The sequence below is a fragment of the Oreochromis niloticus genome, linkage group LG12 (genome assembly GCF_001858045.2).
Source record: "Oreochromis niloticus isolate F11D_XX linkage group LG12, O_niloticus_UMD_NMBU, whole genome shotgun sequence".
Taxonomy (NCBI): domain Eukaryota; kingdom Metazoa; phylum Chordata; class Actinopteri; order Cichliformes; family Cichlidae; genus Oreochromis; species Oreochromis niloticus.
The window spans coordinates 19808289-19825666 of NC_031977.2; the positions used below are offsets into that span (position 1 = coordinate 19808289).

A 17378-nucleotide genomic window follows, 5' to 3' on the forward strand; every position below is an offset into this window, starting at 1 on the left:
AGATTTATAAACACACTCAAAAACACACAGAGCTGCAGATCAAATCAGGCTGCTAAACACATGAGATATGCTTCCATTCACACGCAAGGTTTGCTTCTTTCTCACCCACACTCACATATTATATACAAACATAGTCCCTTCAGGCTCTTATCCTCTGTCAGTCACCCACCCACCCACCCACCCACCCATCCATCCATCCATCCATCCATCTTGGTCACCAGACTCTGGTGCTTAGGTGTTCCTTCTGGCTCATGAGTTCAGTTATGATAATAATCCTCAAACAGACTTCGTTGAGAAAACTTTTGAAACTAAAAGAATTAAGGGAAAGTCAGAGGAAGGAGGGCTGCCTGTGTATGTCTGTGTGTGTAGTTGCATGTGTGTGAATGAGAGAGACGGGTCCGTGTTTGCAGGCATTTTCATTCATTTGCCGTTAGCAGCCTGAGAATAAAAAAGTCTATCAAGTAAAAAAGACAGAGTGCTGCAGAATTACTTCTATATCTTCTCTACTCAGCACAAATGAAGTCACCTCTAATTCCACAGTATTTGGAAAGTATATGCATTTGGTTTGTGTTTCTTACCTTAAATCAGGTAAATAATTATCTTGTGAAGCTCCAGTGTCTCCAGGCTGTTGTTCAATAGACCATTTATCCCAATCTTCAGTCCTTATAGGTCGTCCATCACAGTAATCCACTCTGTTCAGTGGAAACCCATCTCTCTTTTGCTCATGTGTTTGTAATCCTGCTTGCTGAAATGAAGACCCTCCAATCAGGTCATCACTAAAGCTCAGCAGGTCTGAAGATGCAAACTCTTGTCTTTCTTCCCTCTCTCTTTGCACTTCTGAAGTCCATTTTGGAAGGACAGCGTTCTCTAGTGTGTCAGTTTCCTCATCCTGTTCCTCATCGTCATTTTCCTCTTCCATTAAATCTCCAGAAAATGGTAATCCGAGTCTTTTGTCAATGGAAATACTCGTTTCATTTACTGGGGTGCTTATCAGAGAGCTGGCATGAGAGGCCGAACTGTTGGTAAGCACAGGGGATTGTGGCTCCGACGTGGTTTGGGATGTGTCCTCTCTCCTTAACTGAGCCCCCCAGACTTGGAAGTCACCCAAGGAAGCAGGACATGGAGAAGGAGCCGGTGGCGTCTCTCCGCCTTCGTCTGAATCTTCCATCGAGATCTGTGAGTGGACATAAACCTCCTCTCTGGTTTTCAAGAAGTGATCTGATGGATATCTTAATGATGGAGACACACTGCGGGGCACAATGCTTGACTCACTGTCATAATTTCCTTCTGACTGACTGGAGCTTGTTGGTTTTGAATCAGACTGATGAAAAGCTTCGGAGTCATTTTTCGATTGGCTGGGACTGATAATTTCTGGAACCACCTGAGAGTCAGTGGCACTATCACGAGTTGCTTCGTAATGAGTTGATCTGACAGGTTGATTTTGGTCTGTATTGGGAGCACTGTCGGTTCCTCTGACTTGGTGTAGCTTACTTGGCGGTGTGTCTTTGTCATATTTTGGTTTTGCAGCTTGAGCCTGACGTTGCAGTACCGAGGCAGCATAGGACAGCATGCTAAATGTCTCCAGGGACTTCTTTGTTCCCTTTGATTGCCTTTCACTCCGTTTAGTTCTGTCATGCCACTCTTTTGTAGCTTCTTTTACTGTGCCAGATACGATGATGTATTCCATTTCTAGGCCAAGTTCATCTGGACTATCTGTGCGACCACTGTCTGGGTTTTCCAGTAGGTCCTTCTCGCCACCAGGACTGACGCTCAGAGATACAGTTTCTGTTGTTTTTCCATCTACATGTCTACTGATCTCATCTGTAGCTCCCACCTGCTCACCTTCACTGGTCGTCACATAGGCTGGGAATGTTTGTTCAGCCTGGATTTGTGGTTCAGCAGCTTCCTCTGGACACTGTGAAATTTGCCGAGTGCCGGTGGAGCAGTTGACCAGAAGAAATGGGGAATGATCTCTGGGTTGCTCTATCCACTCAATCTCCTCTGATCCTTCTCTGCTTCGGCCACCCATCTCACTGGCTGCCTCAAACAGAAACACTTGGTCGTCTGGCTGTTCTTTATTTGTGATATCTACTCTCTGATCTGTCAGAATGGGTTTGCTCACAGCTATAAAAGGGCTAGACTGCTCCTCAAGCTGTATCATGTCTGCTACAGGGCAGCCAGAGGTGTCAGGGGAGGATGCCAGGCTCCACGTACCTGCTCCTACATTGTCATATTCAGAGGTAGAGGTCACCATGCCACAGATGGGTAACTGCCACACGTCAGTGCCCTCATAGGTGGATGTGTCATCGTCATCTTCTGCAGAGTTCTTGCGACTCTGAGCACCTTGTACATCGATGCCTTCTGTTTCTTCACTCTGCATTGTTCCCTCTGCAGCCTCGATGACTATTTTCACAACTTCAGAAGTCTGCTTAAATGCTTCACACGTATCACTTTTCTCTTCTAAATTGGCTTCTTCTTCTTCCTTTTTGTTGGCATGTGTCCCGACAGTGTCACTGGGATCCATTGAATCCATGTGACTAAGGTCCTTTCCATTTTCAGGTGCTTCTGGAGTCGTCAATGCGGAAGAGCTATCTTCCTGTATGGTGGTGTTCCACATCTCCATTCCACCATCTGAGTATCCTAGTGGACTTTCTACAGATGTTCCACCCTTGATATTGGTGTTCAATCCACAGAAAGAACCAGAGTTTTGAGATAAGTTCTCAGGGGTTGTGAGAGGTGATAAACTGTCATCCCGGATTGTCATATTCCACATATCCAGTGATTCGGGGTAAGACGTGGTGGTCCCGCTATCAGATTTAAGAAATCCCTTCTGTGCAGAGTACGTCCAGAAGTCTAAAAGCTCCATCTGTTGCTCTCTTTTTTTTCCGTGGACCCCTTCGTCCTCTTCTTTAGACGTGTCTGGTGTTAAAGTGTTCAGGATTGTTTTCTTTGTGGCCAAAGCTGCTCTTTCTTGTGCTCCAATAATAGCAGGTTTGCCTTTTCCAGTTAAGTCTTCCTCTGGTGGTGTCAGCTGGAGATCAACCAAAGTAATGGGTTTCCACTCACCCTTAAGTGCAGAATCGGGGTTCCAGTTTTCATAGGATTCAGTCTGCTCTGTGATCAAACTAAGCTGAGGTTCAAGACTTTTCCCTTTGTGGTGGGAATTCTCTGACTTTAAGATCTCTTGTCTGCTTTCCTTTTCTGTCATGTTACCGACTAAGTCTTTGCCTCCAACTTCTTCTAAAATATTAGGTGGGCTCTCAGAATCTTTGGGTCTATTCCACATATTATTATCACTTGAGGACAATGCTCCTTGTGTGTCAAAGCCCAGTTCATCCCAGGTCTCCGACAAAGAAGATGACACACTGTCTTTATGCTGTAGGCAATTGATCCTTTCAACAACATCTTCTGGAAAGAACCTGACGCCACAACTGCTGGGTGGGCGGCTACCAACCAGGCTGTTGACCGGGGTTGGAGGGACCACGGTGTCAATCATCTCATTCCCATGGCTTGAACCACGGCGATCAATTGAACAATTTCCACTTTCAAGACCTCCCACTGAGTTGGGAGCAGAGAAATCAAGAAAGCTTAGCTCGTCAAGCTCTGACAGACTAGAGCTCCCTGCTCTTCTTTCATCTTCATCTCCTCTTTCTCCAGAATTTGTCACTTCTCCTCCTGCTGGCATAGACTGGTCACTGCTATGCAGCGGGTCAAAATGAAACAGGTCAAAGTTATCACTCCTTTGTCTGCTCGAGCGGTGTTTCCTTCTCTCTGGTGGGACAGGAGGGGAAAGAGATAACAACCCCAAAGGAGAGGGGTTTCTCAGAAAGAGTCCTCCTGGCCCTGCTGCTGGACCACCACCAGCTATCACCTCACCCACTGGACTGTCATCACTAAGGAAAACCGAACTCTCTTTGGAGGAGCGGCTGCTACGAATGGTGGTCATTCCACTGTCAGGGCTCACTAGCTCCCCACCGACATTGACACCTGCACCTCCTGCGTCCTCTTCACCATCTCCCATTACCCTGTTTGCAGGAGATAAAACAAAAGTATGAGTGAACATAAATTTTTGTCTAAAAACTGTAGACATTCAGACATTCTACCTTGCTATTGCCACTGTGTCGCCATTGCCTCCTTCTGCTCTCTCTATGTCTGAACCATCCATGTCATTGATACCAGACGATCCCTGGGAGAACTCCACACTGCCTGCTACTCCCTCTGTGGAAGAGGTCCTACTGCTGGGGTGGCAGGCTAAAACAGAACTACGCCGGTCGACAAAGTCCTTAAGGATGCCCTGGATCTCCTCCGCGAGCAGTGGTGGAGTACCAGAGGATGCAGAGGTGTTCAGTGGAATATGATAAACCTGAAGACTCTCCAGAGCCTCCAGTTCACCAGAAAGAGACCAGCTGGAGGATTCTTCAAGCTCGGAGCAGATCTGCAATGAGAAGCTTGTTTAAATGTACGACCTAATCCTTATTTTATTTAGTTCATCTTTTTGAATGGTTTGATTACTAGAGTGAGGACATATCTTACATATCTGTCTAGTTTCTAGAACAAGCAGTTTGACTACTATACTTTTCACCCAAAAAATCTGTCTGAAGCTGGATACATAATTAAGACTTGTAATAAAGGTGTCACAGCCTATGAAGTATAAAAAACCCACTTTTTTTTCTTTTCTTACCAACAAAACTGAGTTGCTGTACTATGAAGGAGTATTAGGGCCACATTAAGAAAAAAAGCATTATTAAGCATTTTGAGAATAAAGTAGAAATTTTGAGATTAAAGTCGAATTGTGGAGATTACAGTTGTATCAAGACAAACTGCCAAACAAACAAAATTCCTTGTATAGATGAATCCATTAAACAAAGGGTTCAGCTGTCTCGTCGTGTCTTGGGTGTAACCATTGAAATCCTTGCATCTGTCATTGTCAGCCATTTCATTTTGTACAAGTCTGGCCAACTCTTCCAAGTTTGCGTGTCTGGTCCTTCTGACCAGATGCCGCTTTCAGCGTCGTTATACTTACGCACACTGTGGTTATGTGCTAAAAGAGAAATCATTTCCTTACAACTAAAGCCGAGTCATTAAATCTTCTACACAAGGCATTTTGTAGAGGGTATAGGAGCCGTGGCAGTTTGCCTTGAAACAACTGTAATCTCCACATTTTGACTTTAGCTTAGTTCAATGTATTGACATAAAACATATCCTAGCGTAATAAGAAAAGTAAAAACAAAAAGGGGATTTTTGGACCAGCAAAATTAAAAGGATGAGATGCCAGGTGATGATACACTAATGCTGCGGCACACATTTTAGTTAATAAAAAAACTTGCTTCTGGTCTCCTTGATAAGGTATTTCTTTTGACACATTATCTTCAGAGTCAGGGATTTTTTTAAAAAAGAAATTAATATTTATTCAATTTACTAAAGACATCAATACAGAGCTGTGAGTATTTAAGAAGCACTTTATGTTTCATTCCTGACATATGATTGTTTGTTGCTTCTGATGAATATTTTACCTGTTTCAGGATATCTGTGTTGTTTGAGTAGACAGCCACCTGCTGGCGGGGATGGTGAACTGAATCACTGATGGATAAGAGAACCACAATACCATCGAACCTATGGTGGTGACTGAACGATTTAAGCACATCCAGATAATCATGCCACTCCTGAAAGTGACAAAAAAGGACAAACATTAAATTTTATTATTGTGTAAAATAAAAAGTGTCTTCAAATTAATGATGAACCTTTTCTATTTTTGTATAGAGCCACATAGGAAACTTTGTAAGACTCTGCCTTTTATTGCACATATGATTTAATTTAATTTAGTAAAACTTGAGTGGTTTCAGAAAAAAAAAGCGCTTTATCTGTAGCAATGAGAGACGAAGCTGTCAAAGCACACAGAGGGGTAGAAAGACACTTTGTGATTTATTGTTTGGAAATTAACTGTTTGCTCTTAAAACAGCCACCATGCACAGATTATGGTAATTCAGTGACACACACAGTGATTGATGGATGGAAAGTTGCATTAATTAATTGTTTTGTTTGTCAAGGGAACTTGTTTTTTTCTTTCTCTCTGGAATGATTAACAACAATGTTATGGGAACCGTAATTTGCTACGCAGGGTTACACATAAAGTGTGCAAAGTGATACTTTTGAAAACATATTTGCTTGATTAATCTAGATTTGCTGTACAACTGTTTGTTTTGTAAAGTTCTCAAAATTGTTGCCGTGCTTATTTAAGTAGAACTTTTTAAACAAAAGAGATATTTAGAGTAAAACTAATAAAGGAAGTTTGACTTTCGTGTGTGTGTCTGGTGCAGACATGAAAACGCATTTCTTCTCGTGTTGCCAGAACGTGTCAGTCCAATGACGTTTCAGCATATGCATTTCATTGCTGTGCAGTCGGCGTGTGTGTGTGTGGTCCGTCTCACTGCTTAAGCCTGTGCACGCGAGTGTGTGTGTGTATTTGTATCGGACCACTGAAAGTGATTGATGAGCGCTTCTGGCGCTGTATCTGCCCAGGCTGTGTCAATATTAACCTGTGAGGATGAGGGGGCCACAATACTCCTCCCACTGTTCCTCCCTCCATCCCTCCATCCTTCTCTCGCTCCACAATATGGCTGCTGTCAGACTCGGGCTCATCAATCCTCACACACACACACAACTGTCACTTCACTGACACTGCCATTTCTCAACACTGATATCCTGATGAGTGCAATGAAGCCTCCCAAGATTCGTTAAAACACACATATTCACTCACATGAGTACAAACACACAAGCAAACGCGCACGTGGCACGAACGCATGCAGCCGCACACGAGTTCACCTGCGCTCGTGTGCTGTGATGCGAGTTTAGGAGCCGACATGAACTGGTGTACGCACATGTGAGATCTAGGAGAGCAATAAAGGCTTCATCATTTATGGTACAATATACACAGAAATGATCAGATGATGCTAGTGAAGCTAAGAGCCAACTGTGTGCATATGCACTCAAAACTACACACACACACACACACACACACACACACACACACACACACACACACACACACGGAAATATAGTCAGAAAACGAGCAGAGTGCAAATCTCTGTGATAACACGCAGGGCGACAGTCTGTCTGCCATTTGGCTCTTAACTGAGTAAATTACTACTCATATTGCCTGCCCCTCCTCTTTCTCCCTCTGCCACCTCCAGATACACAGATTGCCTTTTCTTATAAATTATCAACATGTTAGATATAAAAACCACTTGCTAACTATCTCCATGAACCTTAGGATATGGACACAGAAACCTGTATTTCATTTGTTGCACTTACCGGTAGCCGACTTACCTCGACAAACCTAGTTACTTTAAATCCTTCACTTGACTTGCTTTTTAATTTGACTTTTTAGTAACGTGTTTACCAAAAGCTGAAAGTCCTTGCTCTTGTACAGATAGTTTAAATTCGCTGTCCTTGGTGTCACTTAGCATCAGTGAGAAAACTTGCTTTACATTCTGAAATGGGAGGTGATCTGAAAATGATGAGCTTGGAAAGTCAGACCAGGCACTGAGATATTTAACTGATATTTACGGCCAGTGTTGTGGCTTTTTACTACATGCTTCACTGCAGTTCATTGGGTCATTTTGTATGCTCCTTATTCTTAAGTTCCAGCATTAGACGATTGAACTGAGTGGCACTAAAAGCTCAATGGACTACAACTTAAGAAAATATAAAGCGAAGGCAAACTAAGAAAACTCCAAGCAAAACTCCAATACTGCAAAAGGAGAAAATACAAAGAAATACCATAAAGGTGCAGGAAGCACAGACTATTAGGAGGCACAATAAAGTGATGAAGATGGACTAATTGTTGCCAAAGTGCAAAATGAGTTTAAGTGGGTTGAATGCTGTTATTCTCCTTCATTCATTATTATTTCATTTAGGCTTCTGTGCTGTTAACTCTGAAGCTTTTCGCAGTGGAGTTTTCTGCATTTGCAGCATGATGCTTTTTTGTGTTTTCCCTAAATGCTGATTATATTCTGTAATGCCGGCAGATCTTTTTGATTATGATTTGTCTATTTGCCGGCATCGCATCGAGCTCAGAAGAAAGAAAGAAGGCAAACAACACTTACACCGACAACTGAAGGAAAAATTATGTTTGCGATTGTGTGGTGTCAGCGTAAGCTGTTTGAGCTCCTTTTTTGGTTTAGACCAGCTGTAACATCAAAACTTTGATGATTACTTGTCGTTCCCACAGTTGACCTGCAACCATTACTATGAATAGCCAAAACAGGGTTGAACCCACGGTTGACACAACATTTTTGAGTACAATTTCTATGCTTTTTAAAAAAAATAAAAATACTTTTTCAATAAACTCAAATGTGTTTTTCTCTCCTTCACCTGTCCTCTTACTTTTTTTGCATCTTAACTCTTTACATCTTCTTCTCAAACTGTTTATAGACATCTGTTTCTCAGACTAGGCCTTTATCCACACACTCTTCTCTCACACATACACATACACACACACACACACGCGCTCTCTCTCTCATTGGCTGTCTTTGCTCCACAGGTAGCAAGTCTTTAGCGGCTGCTTGCAGTTCTCCCAACCTGCCGTCATTATGCACAATAGCCTTAGGTACAAAACTCAGGCCTCATAACTCACGCCCCGCGTGCGTAAATTCCCGTGCAAACACAGTCAAAGCAAAAACACATTTCCTGCTGTCGCCAACATCTCCGGCAAAGAATTAATCAAGCGTTCATCCATTTAGGCTCTTTGCATACCCTTTCCGTCAGAACACAGAATGCTAAGAGAGTTGCGAGTTCTTCTCAGGCGATCGTTTCGCCACCCTGATGAATCCATCAAGCGAGGTTTGATTTATACATCTGTCTGTGATCACAGCGGTACAGCTACAGTAAATGGGGTGGCAAGGAGCGAGCTGACACCTCCCTGCTCAAACACACACATGCAAATGCACGCACACATGTGCAGTATATACCACTTGCCACACACACACGCATTGCTGAACTCACACACGTACACACACACACGCATGTACTCGCATACTAACAGCCATTCACTCTTATTCACACTCCTGCTCACACATGCGTACACAAGAGTATTACTGCTTATGAAGTTTTTGGAAAGACAGAGGGGAAAGGGGAGGGTGGTATGAAAGTTTGCAGAGGAAGAAACCCAAATGTCTTTCAGTCTATCTCATATGGGCCTTCTCCGCATGCTTCATTCACTCAGCTCTAAGTGCGGGGATTTGGGGGCCAAGATGCGAGCACTGAGTCTATAAATGTTTTGTTTTGTTTATTTGTTTGCCCTCAAAGCCTGAGGAAGCCACAGGGGGAGAATGAAAATGGGGAAGAGAAAGATTCAGAAGATTCTTCTTCAGTAGAGATGAGGAAGAAACATCAGCGTAAGATGCTGAAGATGGAGCGGAGACTCTATTGTGCAGCATCAAAATGGTTTCAATAAATGCCATATTTTTGTACATGACACAAACAGTATAATGTGCACTGTAGCCAAACAAATTTACATCAAAATATGTATCTTGGAATCTTGTTGATGTGTTTATACCACCAGAGTATTATTACTATGTAAGAAGATGCAATCTAACACTTAAACTAGTTAGGAAAAAAAACAAAAAAACCATCAAGAAATCCCAGGATACTGTAAATAGAATACAATCTTTATGCATTCCTTCTTAATATAGGGATGTTTCACATGGCTACAGCACTATGTGCTTTATGAATCTGCTCACCCAGAAAATCACTACAGCGCAAGAAAGAAAGACACAGAATCCCAGAGAGTAATAGAAAAATAGAGGGGGTGGAGGGGCGGAGCACCCTGGCTTCCTGGTCTTCAATCTTAGTCCCTGGGAGGCCCACCCTGCACCTGCTGTCTCCTAGTGCGTCTCATCAGAAAGGCATTTACTGAGTGCCGTGGCTGCGGGCCCCTTCATTAGCGAGCATAATTATTTGTGCAAGTGGCGTAGGGCAAAACTGGCCCTGCATAAACAAACAGAAGGGCCGGAGGACTGTGAACAAACAACACATTAGAGACAATCAACGTTGCCAAAATGAAACCTAAAGCGCAGCTCAGATGGAGATGGACACGTACGCAAACACAATCAGATAGAACAGAACAAACAAATCTACCTCAACAACACAAAACATCGCATAAATGAAAACAGGAAAAGTAAACAACATCCAAAATAATGCTAACTCATCGGCACTACTGTGTCAGCTTCTGCGGATGTGAGGCGCTGAGCTGACATCTCGCTATGTTTTTGTTGTTCATGCATTTTTAATTGCAAGTATCTGACAAATAATAATAATAATAATAATAATAACAATAATATGGCTTTCTGTGTTAATACTCAAATATCTTATTCATATGCTGCACTAATAAGCAGATATCTGTGTAAGTGTGAAGCATCCAACGGGCCTATGGATGTTAGTGGTGTTTTCTGATGAGTCATCATGACACCCTTTCTTCCAAATATGGTCACACCCAAGATGTAGTCAGCTACAATACTTAAAAATCGAGGCTTCAAAACAAGAGTTAAAAAATAGTGGGTGATAGCCCGGTTGTTATGCCCATCTTTTATATACAGCCTTTTCAGGGCACACTGTGTTGACTGTGGAGCTGCTGTAATGAGAGGCCATGGTTCTGTTCTGATTAACCACGCATTGCCCACTTCAGGTAGAAGTGAGTTGCTGTCCCCAGTTAACTCTATAAGGTCTAACCACCTCTTCCCTAAACATAACAACAGCCTGATGGCCTAACCCTAACCAGAGATTTTATCACCCAGTCTAACATCTTTTACTAACCCCAACCACAGGAGATGCATCAAAACAATTTATTTTCACTTTATTTTCCCATCAAAACCAAAACAGTATATTCTGCAAAATACAGGGTTTGATGACTCGTACCTCAAACCTTGTTCATAAGTTAAGGTAACCTGGAATTAGTGAAACTCTTACCCATGGTTACAGATATACACTGTAAAGACTAACTTACTGAACCTTCTGCCACTGCAGCCTGGAAAAACGACAAAAAAACCCCAAATAGATAGAGATATAGACATCAACACAACAACAAACACACACACACACGTGCAGTTGGAGTGGTCACACGCACACAGAGCATAAGATGAATGATTTTGTTTGCCGCACAGAGAAAACAAATACCATCAAAATAGTTATTGTATCTTGGTGTAACATTAAATTACTGAACTAACGTGCAAACTTTTCCTGATCCTCCGAGAAGCGGAAACAGCTTAAAAAAAAAGAAAGAAAAAGAGGAAAAAAAAGACGAGGAACTCTAAAACACATTGTAATTCTTAGATATCCATATTAACATATGAAAAAAAAAATCACATTATTCGCATATTCTCTGAGCGAGTGTACGTCTGTGTGTGGCTGTGGGCTCCTGTCCTTCCCACAGTTCATCAACTCCACAGCATGACAACTCTTCATCTGACCGAAGCTTCATCTGCCAGCGCTAATTTCTGAGCTGTGAAAAGCTCAAACACACACGTGCTGGCATGAATATGCGAATAATGTGGCTTTAGTGGGGTTTTTTGTGTTCATCAATTTGAGGTCAATGTAAGTGTTACACAAAACTTTTCAAATGATCAAGGTGATGATGCACAACAGCGACGTGCCCTTGAGCAACGCCCTTGACCCCTATGGTGCTGCACTGCTGTGGTGCTTCTTCTACTAGTTGATACAATGCAGCTACCACAGAGCATGGAAGCTGTAATGGATGCGAACACAGCATCTCATAAGGAATCTGTACAGCAGGGGTTCTCAAAAATTTGGGGGCTATGGACCTCATACAGGGGAGAAGATTTTCCAAAGACTCCTTCGTAATCCTAACAACGATTTTCGTAGTCTGAGCTCAGAGTCACTTTATGTTGTGAACTGACTCAAATGTTAATGCTCATCAGCTAACTAGCTGTCTAATAAAGCAAGCTACTGAACAGCTGGAACATCTCGCTATGTTGTGAAAGAAGTGAGTGACAGAAGTGACTGATGTGGTGCATCTGGATCAGATCAGATTTTTTTTTAATAGGTCCTCAAACAACACCAGAGGGAGTAATGGACACAATATGCTCTTTTTATTAGGGTTAATGGTTCCTATTAAAAGTTAGTAAGGGTTTTGCTAAGACCTTTGCTACTGACTGTACACCCCACTCACAACTATTGTGTTATGTGGGATTTATTGGTGTTCGGTTGTGTAGGTCTTTGGCTGTATAGCAAGAGAGACTGTGGGAATTTAACTAATGTAGAGGCTCCATAGCATGTAGCCCTCTAAAAAGCCTACAGAGCATAACTTGACGGTGTTCATTTTGGAGCCAGATATTTGGTATTTGCTGATATACAAGTATCAGCAGAGTTTTATACGTGGTGCCCTTCCTGTTGCAACTGTATTAAATTGTCATATTAGAATAGTAGAAAACTCACAAATTACTACACATAACAAATGTTAGGTCTATTTATGTTTTGTGTGTCTAAAGGATAAAAAAAAAATATCGTCCCTTATATCAGACTTTCAAATCACTAAGTGGCATTACTTTCAAAAATCCTGTATTGGTCAGACTCTAGTTTACAACGGAGGTAGAAAGCTGACTGACTGAAAAGTGGGCTTGAAAAGTAAAGCGAGTTCACAACGAGGAGGAAGAAGCACAAAAACATCATGTTGTAAAGAAAAAAAATAAACAAAACAATGGCAGTGGAAAGTTTTAGCTGTTTTCAGCACTTGATTCGCACTTCTGGTTGGTTGGTGGTTTACTGCCAAAGATTTCTTCCTGTTAAAAGGGAGTTTTTCCTTCCCACTGTCACCAAAGCTCTTGCTCATTGGGGGTCATCTGATTCTTGGCGTTTTCTCGGTTTTCCCTGTATTATTGTTGGGTCGTTATCTTACAATATAAAGTGCCATGAGGCAACTGTTGCTGTGATATGGCACTATATAAATATAAGTGAACTAAATTTAACTTTAGTATAATTTTTTTTTCCTATTGTGTCGTCCATGTTCTCCACAGCACGGGCTGAGCTAGTTTAATTTTAATTTTTGTTTTGGTGCTGACCACTAGCGACAGTGCACAGCTATAACAGAGGGGGTTTTTCAAAGATTTACATTGCTCCTCCTGATTACCAGAGCAGCACCATGCTTGGCGCTTTATAGTACTCAAACGACAACAACAACAAACACACCACAAAGAAACTTGCTGTCATACAGAAAACTAACTCTAATGTCAAAAATATTTAAATAAGGTCGCGCTGCGGCATTTAAATGTAAAGTTGCTTCTGTAAGGTGAAGCACTGAAAAATTCTGATAATTGTTGCTCTTGTGCAGGAGAAGCAGCAGTATTTTATTCTTCTGTAGCCAAACACAATAACAGTGTTTGAGAAACCGACAGAAATATTTGCCTTTGCAGTTTCAACTGTAGTGACTCTGAAGGGAGGAAGCTCATTTCGTTTGTACTTTTCTCTTCCTGTAATAGAGGAGCACCCAGACTGACTAATGTATGTTTGTACAGTATACAAAAATACATTAGTCAGTATATACGATGTGTCCGTATCGTTACACCACACACCACAAGCTTTTTCTTCTGCTAACTAGGCAATCACAGCCATCTTTTTTTTTAAAACAAAAATCTAACTCTGCCCTCTTTAACTATCCAACACACACACACACACATACACAGAGAACACTTTGACAAACACATAGCACATAAACCATTAAAGACTAATTGAATCTAATTTATTTAGTTTTCTGGAAAGAATCATTTAAGGCAGAACTTCCCTAAGCCCCCCTCAATAAATGACTCTCATACCGTTTTACTCTCTTTTCAAACACAATTAAAAAATAATATATAAATATATACACACTGCAAATGACATGCATATAAGGAGTTCATTTTGGAGCCCGATCTCAGGTCATTAGTAACCCACCATGACGCTGTGGAGTTGGGGTCCGCTGGCGACACACAGGCCCCTGGCCATTTATTCTATATTAAGTCTTTAATGGGCCCTCTCTCTCTTTCTCTCTCTCTCTTTCTCTCTCCCTCCTGACACACAGCATGCAGGCACAGCGCTGGTAAAATATGCACAGAAAGTCCGGTGCGCAAACACAGACAAAGCCATTCAAATGAATGGTTATTTATTCGCTAAACGAGGATCTGGGTGTTTAATGTTCCTTGGACGTTAGGTAGTTTTCTGGGGGAGGCAGAGCCATACCCCTACGGCTACAGACATCATTTATTTTACACATAGCCTAATACTGCACGCTAGGCAGCCGCTGAGAAAAATGGGCTTTGGAAGTGAGAAGGAGATATAAAAGAAATAATGAATTATTTTTTTTTTTGGTGGTGGGGGGTGCTTTTGTGTGGGGGGGTGAACACATTAGCAGGGAGAAAAGCAAGGGGTAAACTTAAAGGCTTAAAGCACCCTGTTTGTGTGTGTGTGTGTGTGTGTGTGTGTGTGTGTGTGTGTGTGTGTGTTGTTTGCAAATGTGAAGAGGAAGAAAAAGAGTGACAGAGATAGACAGAGAAGTCATCACCAGCATTACACAAATGTGTGTATGTTTCAGTGTGTGTGTGTGTGTGTGTGTGTGTGTGTGTGTGTGTGTGTGTGTGTGTGTGTGTGTCACATTTTTGGAATCAGTGGGGAGGAAGGTGATACATGATTGTGTGCGAGGCTCTCGAGCTTCCATCTACATCTCATCCAAATGCAGAACATCACAACAGCAGAGGGGCTCCTCTTCTACACTACAGCACCTCCCAAATTTGACACAGCGAAGGTGCGATGTATCCATCAAAAGTAACTTTTTAACAAATGAAATATTATCTCATTCTCTTTTGTCACTTAAAAGACAACAGAAGTTTTCATGAGCTTCTCTGAAAACATTACAACCCACGAAATACTAAAAAGAAGACTAATGGGGTTAGTGAGTAAAAAATAATAAGGATATTAATCCAATATTCCATTATCAGCACACTTTATGTATTACTGTGTACAATAAATAAAATACACATAACCATTGTCTTTGATTTGTGTTGTGTACAGTTCATAGGAGTATATCAGAACACTGTGCATAAGTCTTGAGCCACCACTCATTGCTTTATATTTTGATAGGAAAACAGGAAGTAGGCATGCATTCACGCGTTTCCATGCATGGAAATACAGCATATAGGGCAAAAAGAGAGTTTGTACAATTATGGCAAACTTGAAAATCAGTATTTGGCACAGCTCCTTTTATTCTTCAACACAGCTTGAACTCTTTCAGGAGTAGTCCTGCAGGCTTCTGGACGTTACTTCCATCGTGTTTTACAAATGGCTGAAGAAACTCACTGTTTTACCTCTCACATGACCTCCTCTTGTACATATTTGAACCAAAAACGTCAAATTTGGATTCATCACTACGTAGACCCTGTTGGTACCGATTTTCAGTCCAGTTCTTGTGTAGGTTTGCATACCACAGTCTTTTTTTCCACATTTCCCTCCCTTAAGAATGACTTTTTGACAGCCATCCTTCCACTGAGACCATTTCTGATGAGGCTTCAGTGATCAGTAGATGGATCAGCTGCAGGGTCTGATGCAAAACTGCTATCAAAATTCATATGTCAGCATCAAAAAACCAAAAGATATTTCTCTTATGAGTGAAAAAGCAGTTAATGTGCAAAGAGAAACTTTAAAAGACCTTCAGAAAGCCTGGAGAGCTACCGCTAAAGACCACTATGAAGCTTTACAAGAAAGTCTGCCTACTTGGAAGCAAAATATAAAGAAATGAGTGGTGGCTCAAAATTTTTACAAAGTACTCTTCATAGATCCTGTGATGTGATTTTTGGCATAAGACTGATACTTTATTTAATAAGAATTTACCTCCTTATCTGTAGTCATCGAAGTGAGTGCTACGGTCATCTCTCCATCCGAAAACTCCTTTACCTCCAGAGTCAGCTGCTGCATCAAGTCTACATCCAGTCAGCACATATACAAACAGACTAACAGTTATATGAAACACACACATATAAGGATCCAAAACGGTTTCACAACAAATAACAGAAAAAAAAATATAAAGCATGAATTCCCTCTCCAGATGTGAAAGGTAAGTAAAACGATGTTACGATGCTGCAACAAATGGGATTTTTGCATTCATGTAAACACGTAACAATGCTGTCAGGAACAACACAGCCCTGTTATCTAATTAGACCTTATGTTAATACTGCAACGTGCACAGACTGTGCTCGACTGACAGCTCCCTCACTGTCCTGTTAGCTTTACTGCTCCTGCTAGGGAGAGATTATTTATACTGGTTTTACTGCTATTAGAGTTGATCCTGACACATGATTCCAACCTGACTACAGATTTATTTGACAGAGTGATCAGGGTAGCCCTTCATCAGTCCTCTAATACAAACTACACATGGACAGTATTTCTGCTATGCGATGGTAGGAGAAGCAGGGCTTGGTAATAACACACTTCATGGTTGTGAAGGGAGACTGATTCATCTTAAAATAAAAATCAGCAGCAAGAAAAAAAGCAGTGACACTAACATACATAGTAGGTAGGTTTAACAGTCTAATTGTTACAAACCTAAAGACTGAGTTTATTAACAAAACTAAGTTACCTTTTTGTAAAAAAAAACACAAAATGCAGTGCTTAACAAATTTATTGTAAGTTTGCTGGTGTAAGTTACCAGTATTTATAATTACCCAAATCATTTTTTATGTTACAGTACGCATCACCAGTATGTGCAAAGTCTTTAACTGAAAGAGCTTTTAAATAAATAGTTTTAATGCTAAACTATAATTAATGTTGTTGAACTTTCAAATCTGTTTTCCAAAAGAGCAGAAAAAAGGCAATGACGAAGAATATTATTCTTTTTTTGATTCAGAGGATTATATTTACTTCAAAAATTATATTTATTGCATTCCTGAACAGAAAAAAATGTTGTAATGGTTGAATGTAATGATTAATTGATTTTCTGGCTTCTCAGAGAAGTCATATATATAAATATATATACACGTGGTCTCATAAATTTGTAAGGCACTGTACATGACATTGAAAACTCTTATATGAATATATGGCCAAACAGCACTGACTGGGTAAACAGTGCAGCGGTGGGCAATTAATTTTCCCAAGGGGCCACGTGAGAAACTTGGACTGTTGTGGAGAGCTGCACCAATAAGCTTTTAAAGAGATAAAATAAATATTAAGCAGAACTGGGTTCGGCTTATTGCTGAACTGTTACTCCACAACGGTTTCGGTTGCTCATGTGGCCCCTTAGGAAAATTAATCACACACCCTTATGCTAATGGGTGCATTAAGCTGGACACGACACGGCACTGGCACTCAGCCTCATGACCAGTTTGTTCCCGTGGCCCCAAAAA

General features: G+C 41.3%; 1 protein-coding gene across 9 annotated transcripts in view; it reads right to left on the bottom strand.

Annotated features, from left to right (window-relative positions):
* The window catches only part of LOC100711299 (serine-rich adhesin for platelets), a 44853-nt gene that overhangs the window by 16048 nt on the left and 11427 nt on the right, over positions 1–17378 (bottom strand). For 8 of the 9 annotated variants that reach the window (XR_002063908.2, XM_005452026.4, XM_013271901.3 and 5 more), the window contains 4 exons: positions 15871–15959; positions 5514–5663; positions 4104–4435; positions 579–4025 (listed from right to left, as the gene is read on the bottom strand). Coding sequence is in view for 8 of the 9 variants with exons in the window: in XM_005452026.4 (XP_005452083.1) it covers positions 579–4025; positions 4104–4435; positions 5514–5663; positions 15871–15959 (4018 nt within the window). In the remaining variant the exon portion in view is untranslated. Of the gene's footprint in view, positions 1–578; positions 4026–4103; positions 4436–5513; positions 5664–15870; positions 15990–17378 lie in introns of all 9 variants that reach the window. The other variant, XM_019365320.2, reaches the window with a different exon arrangement.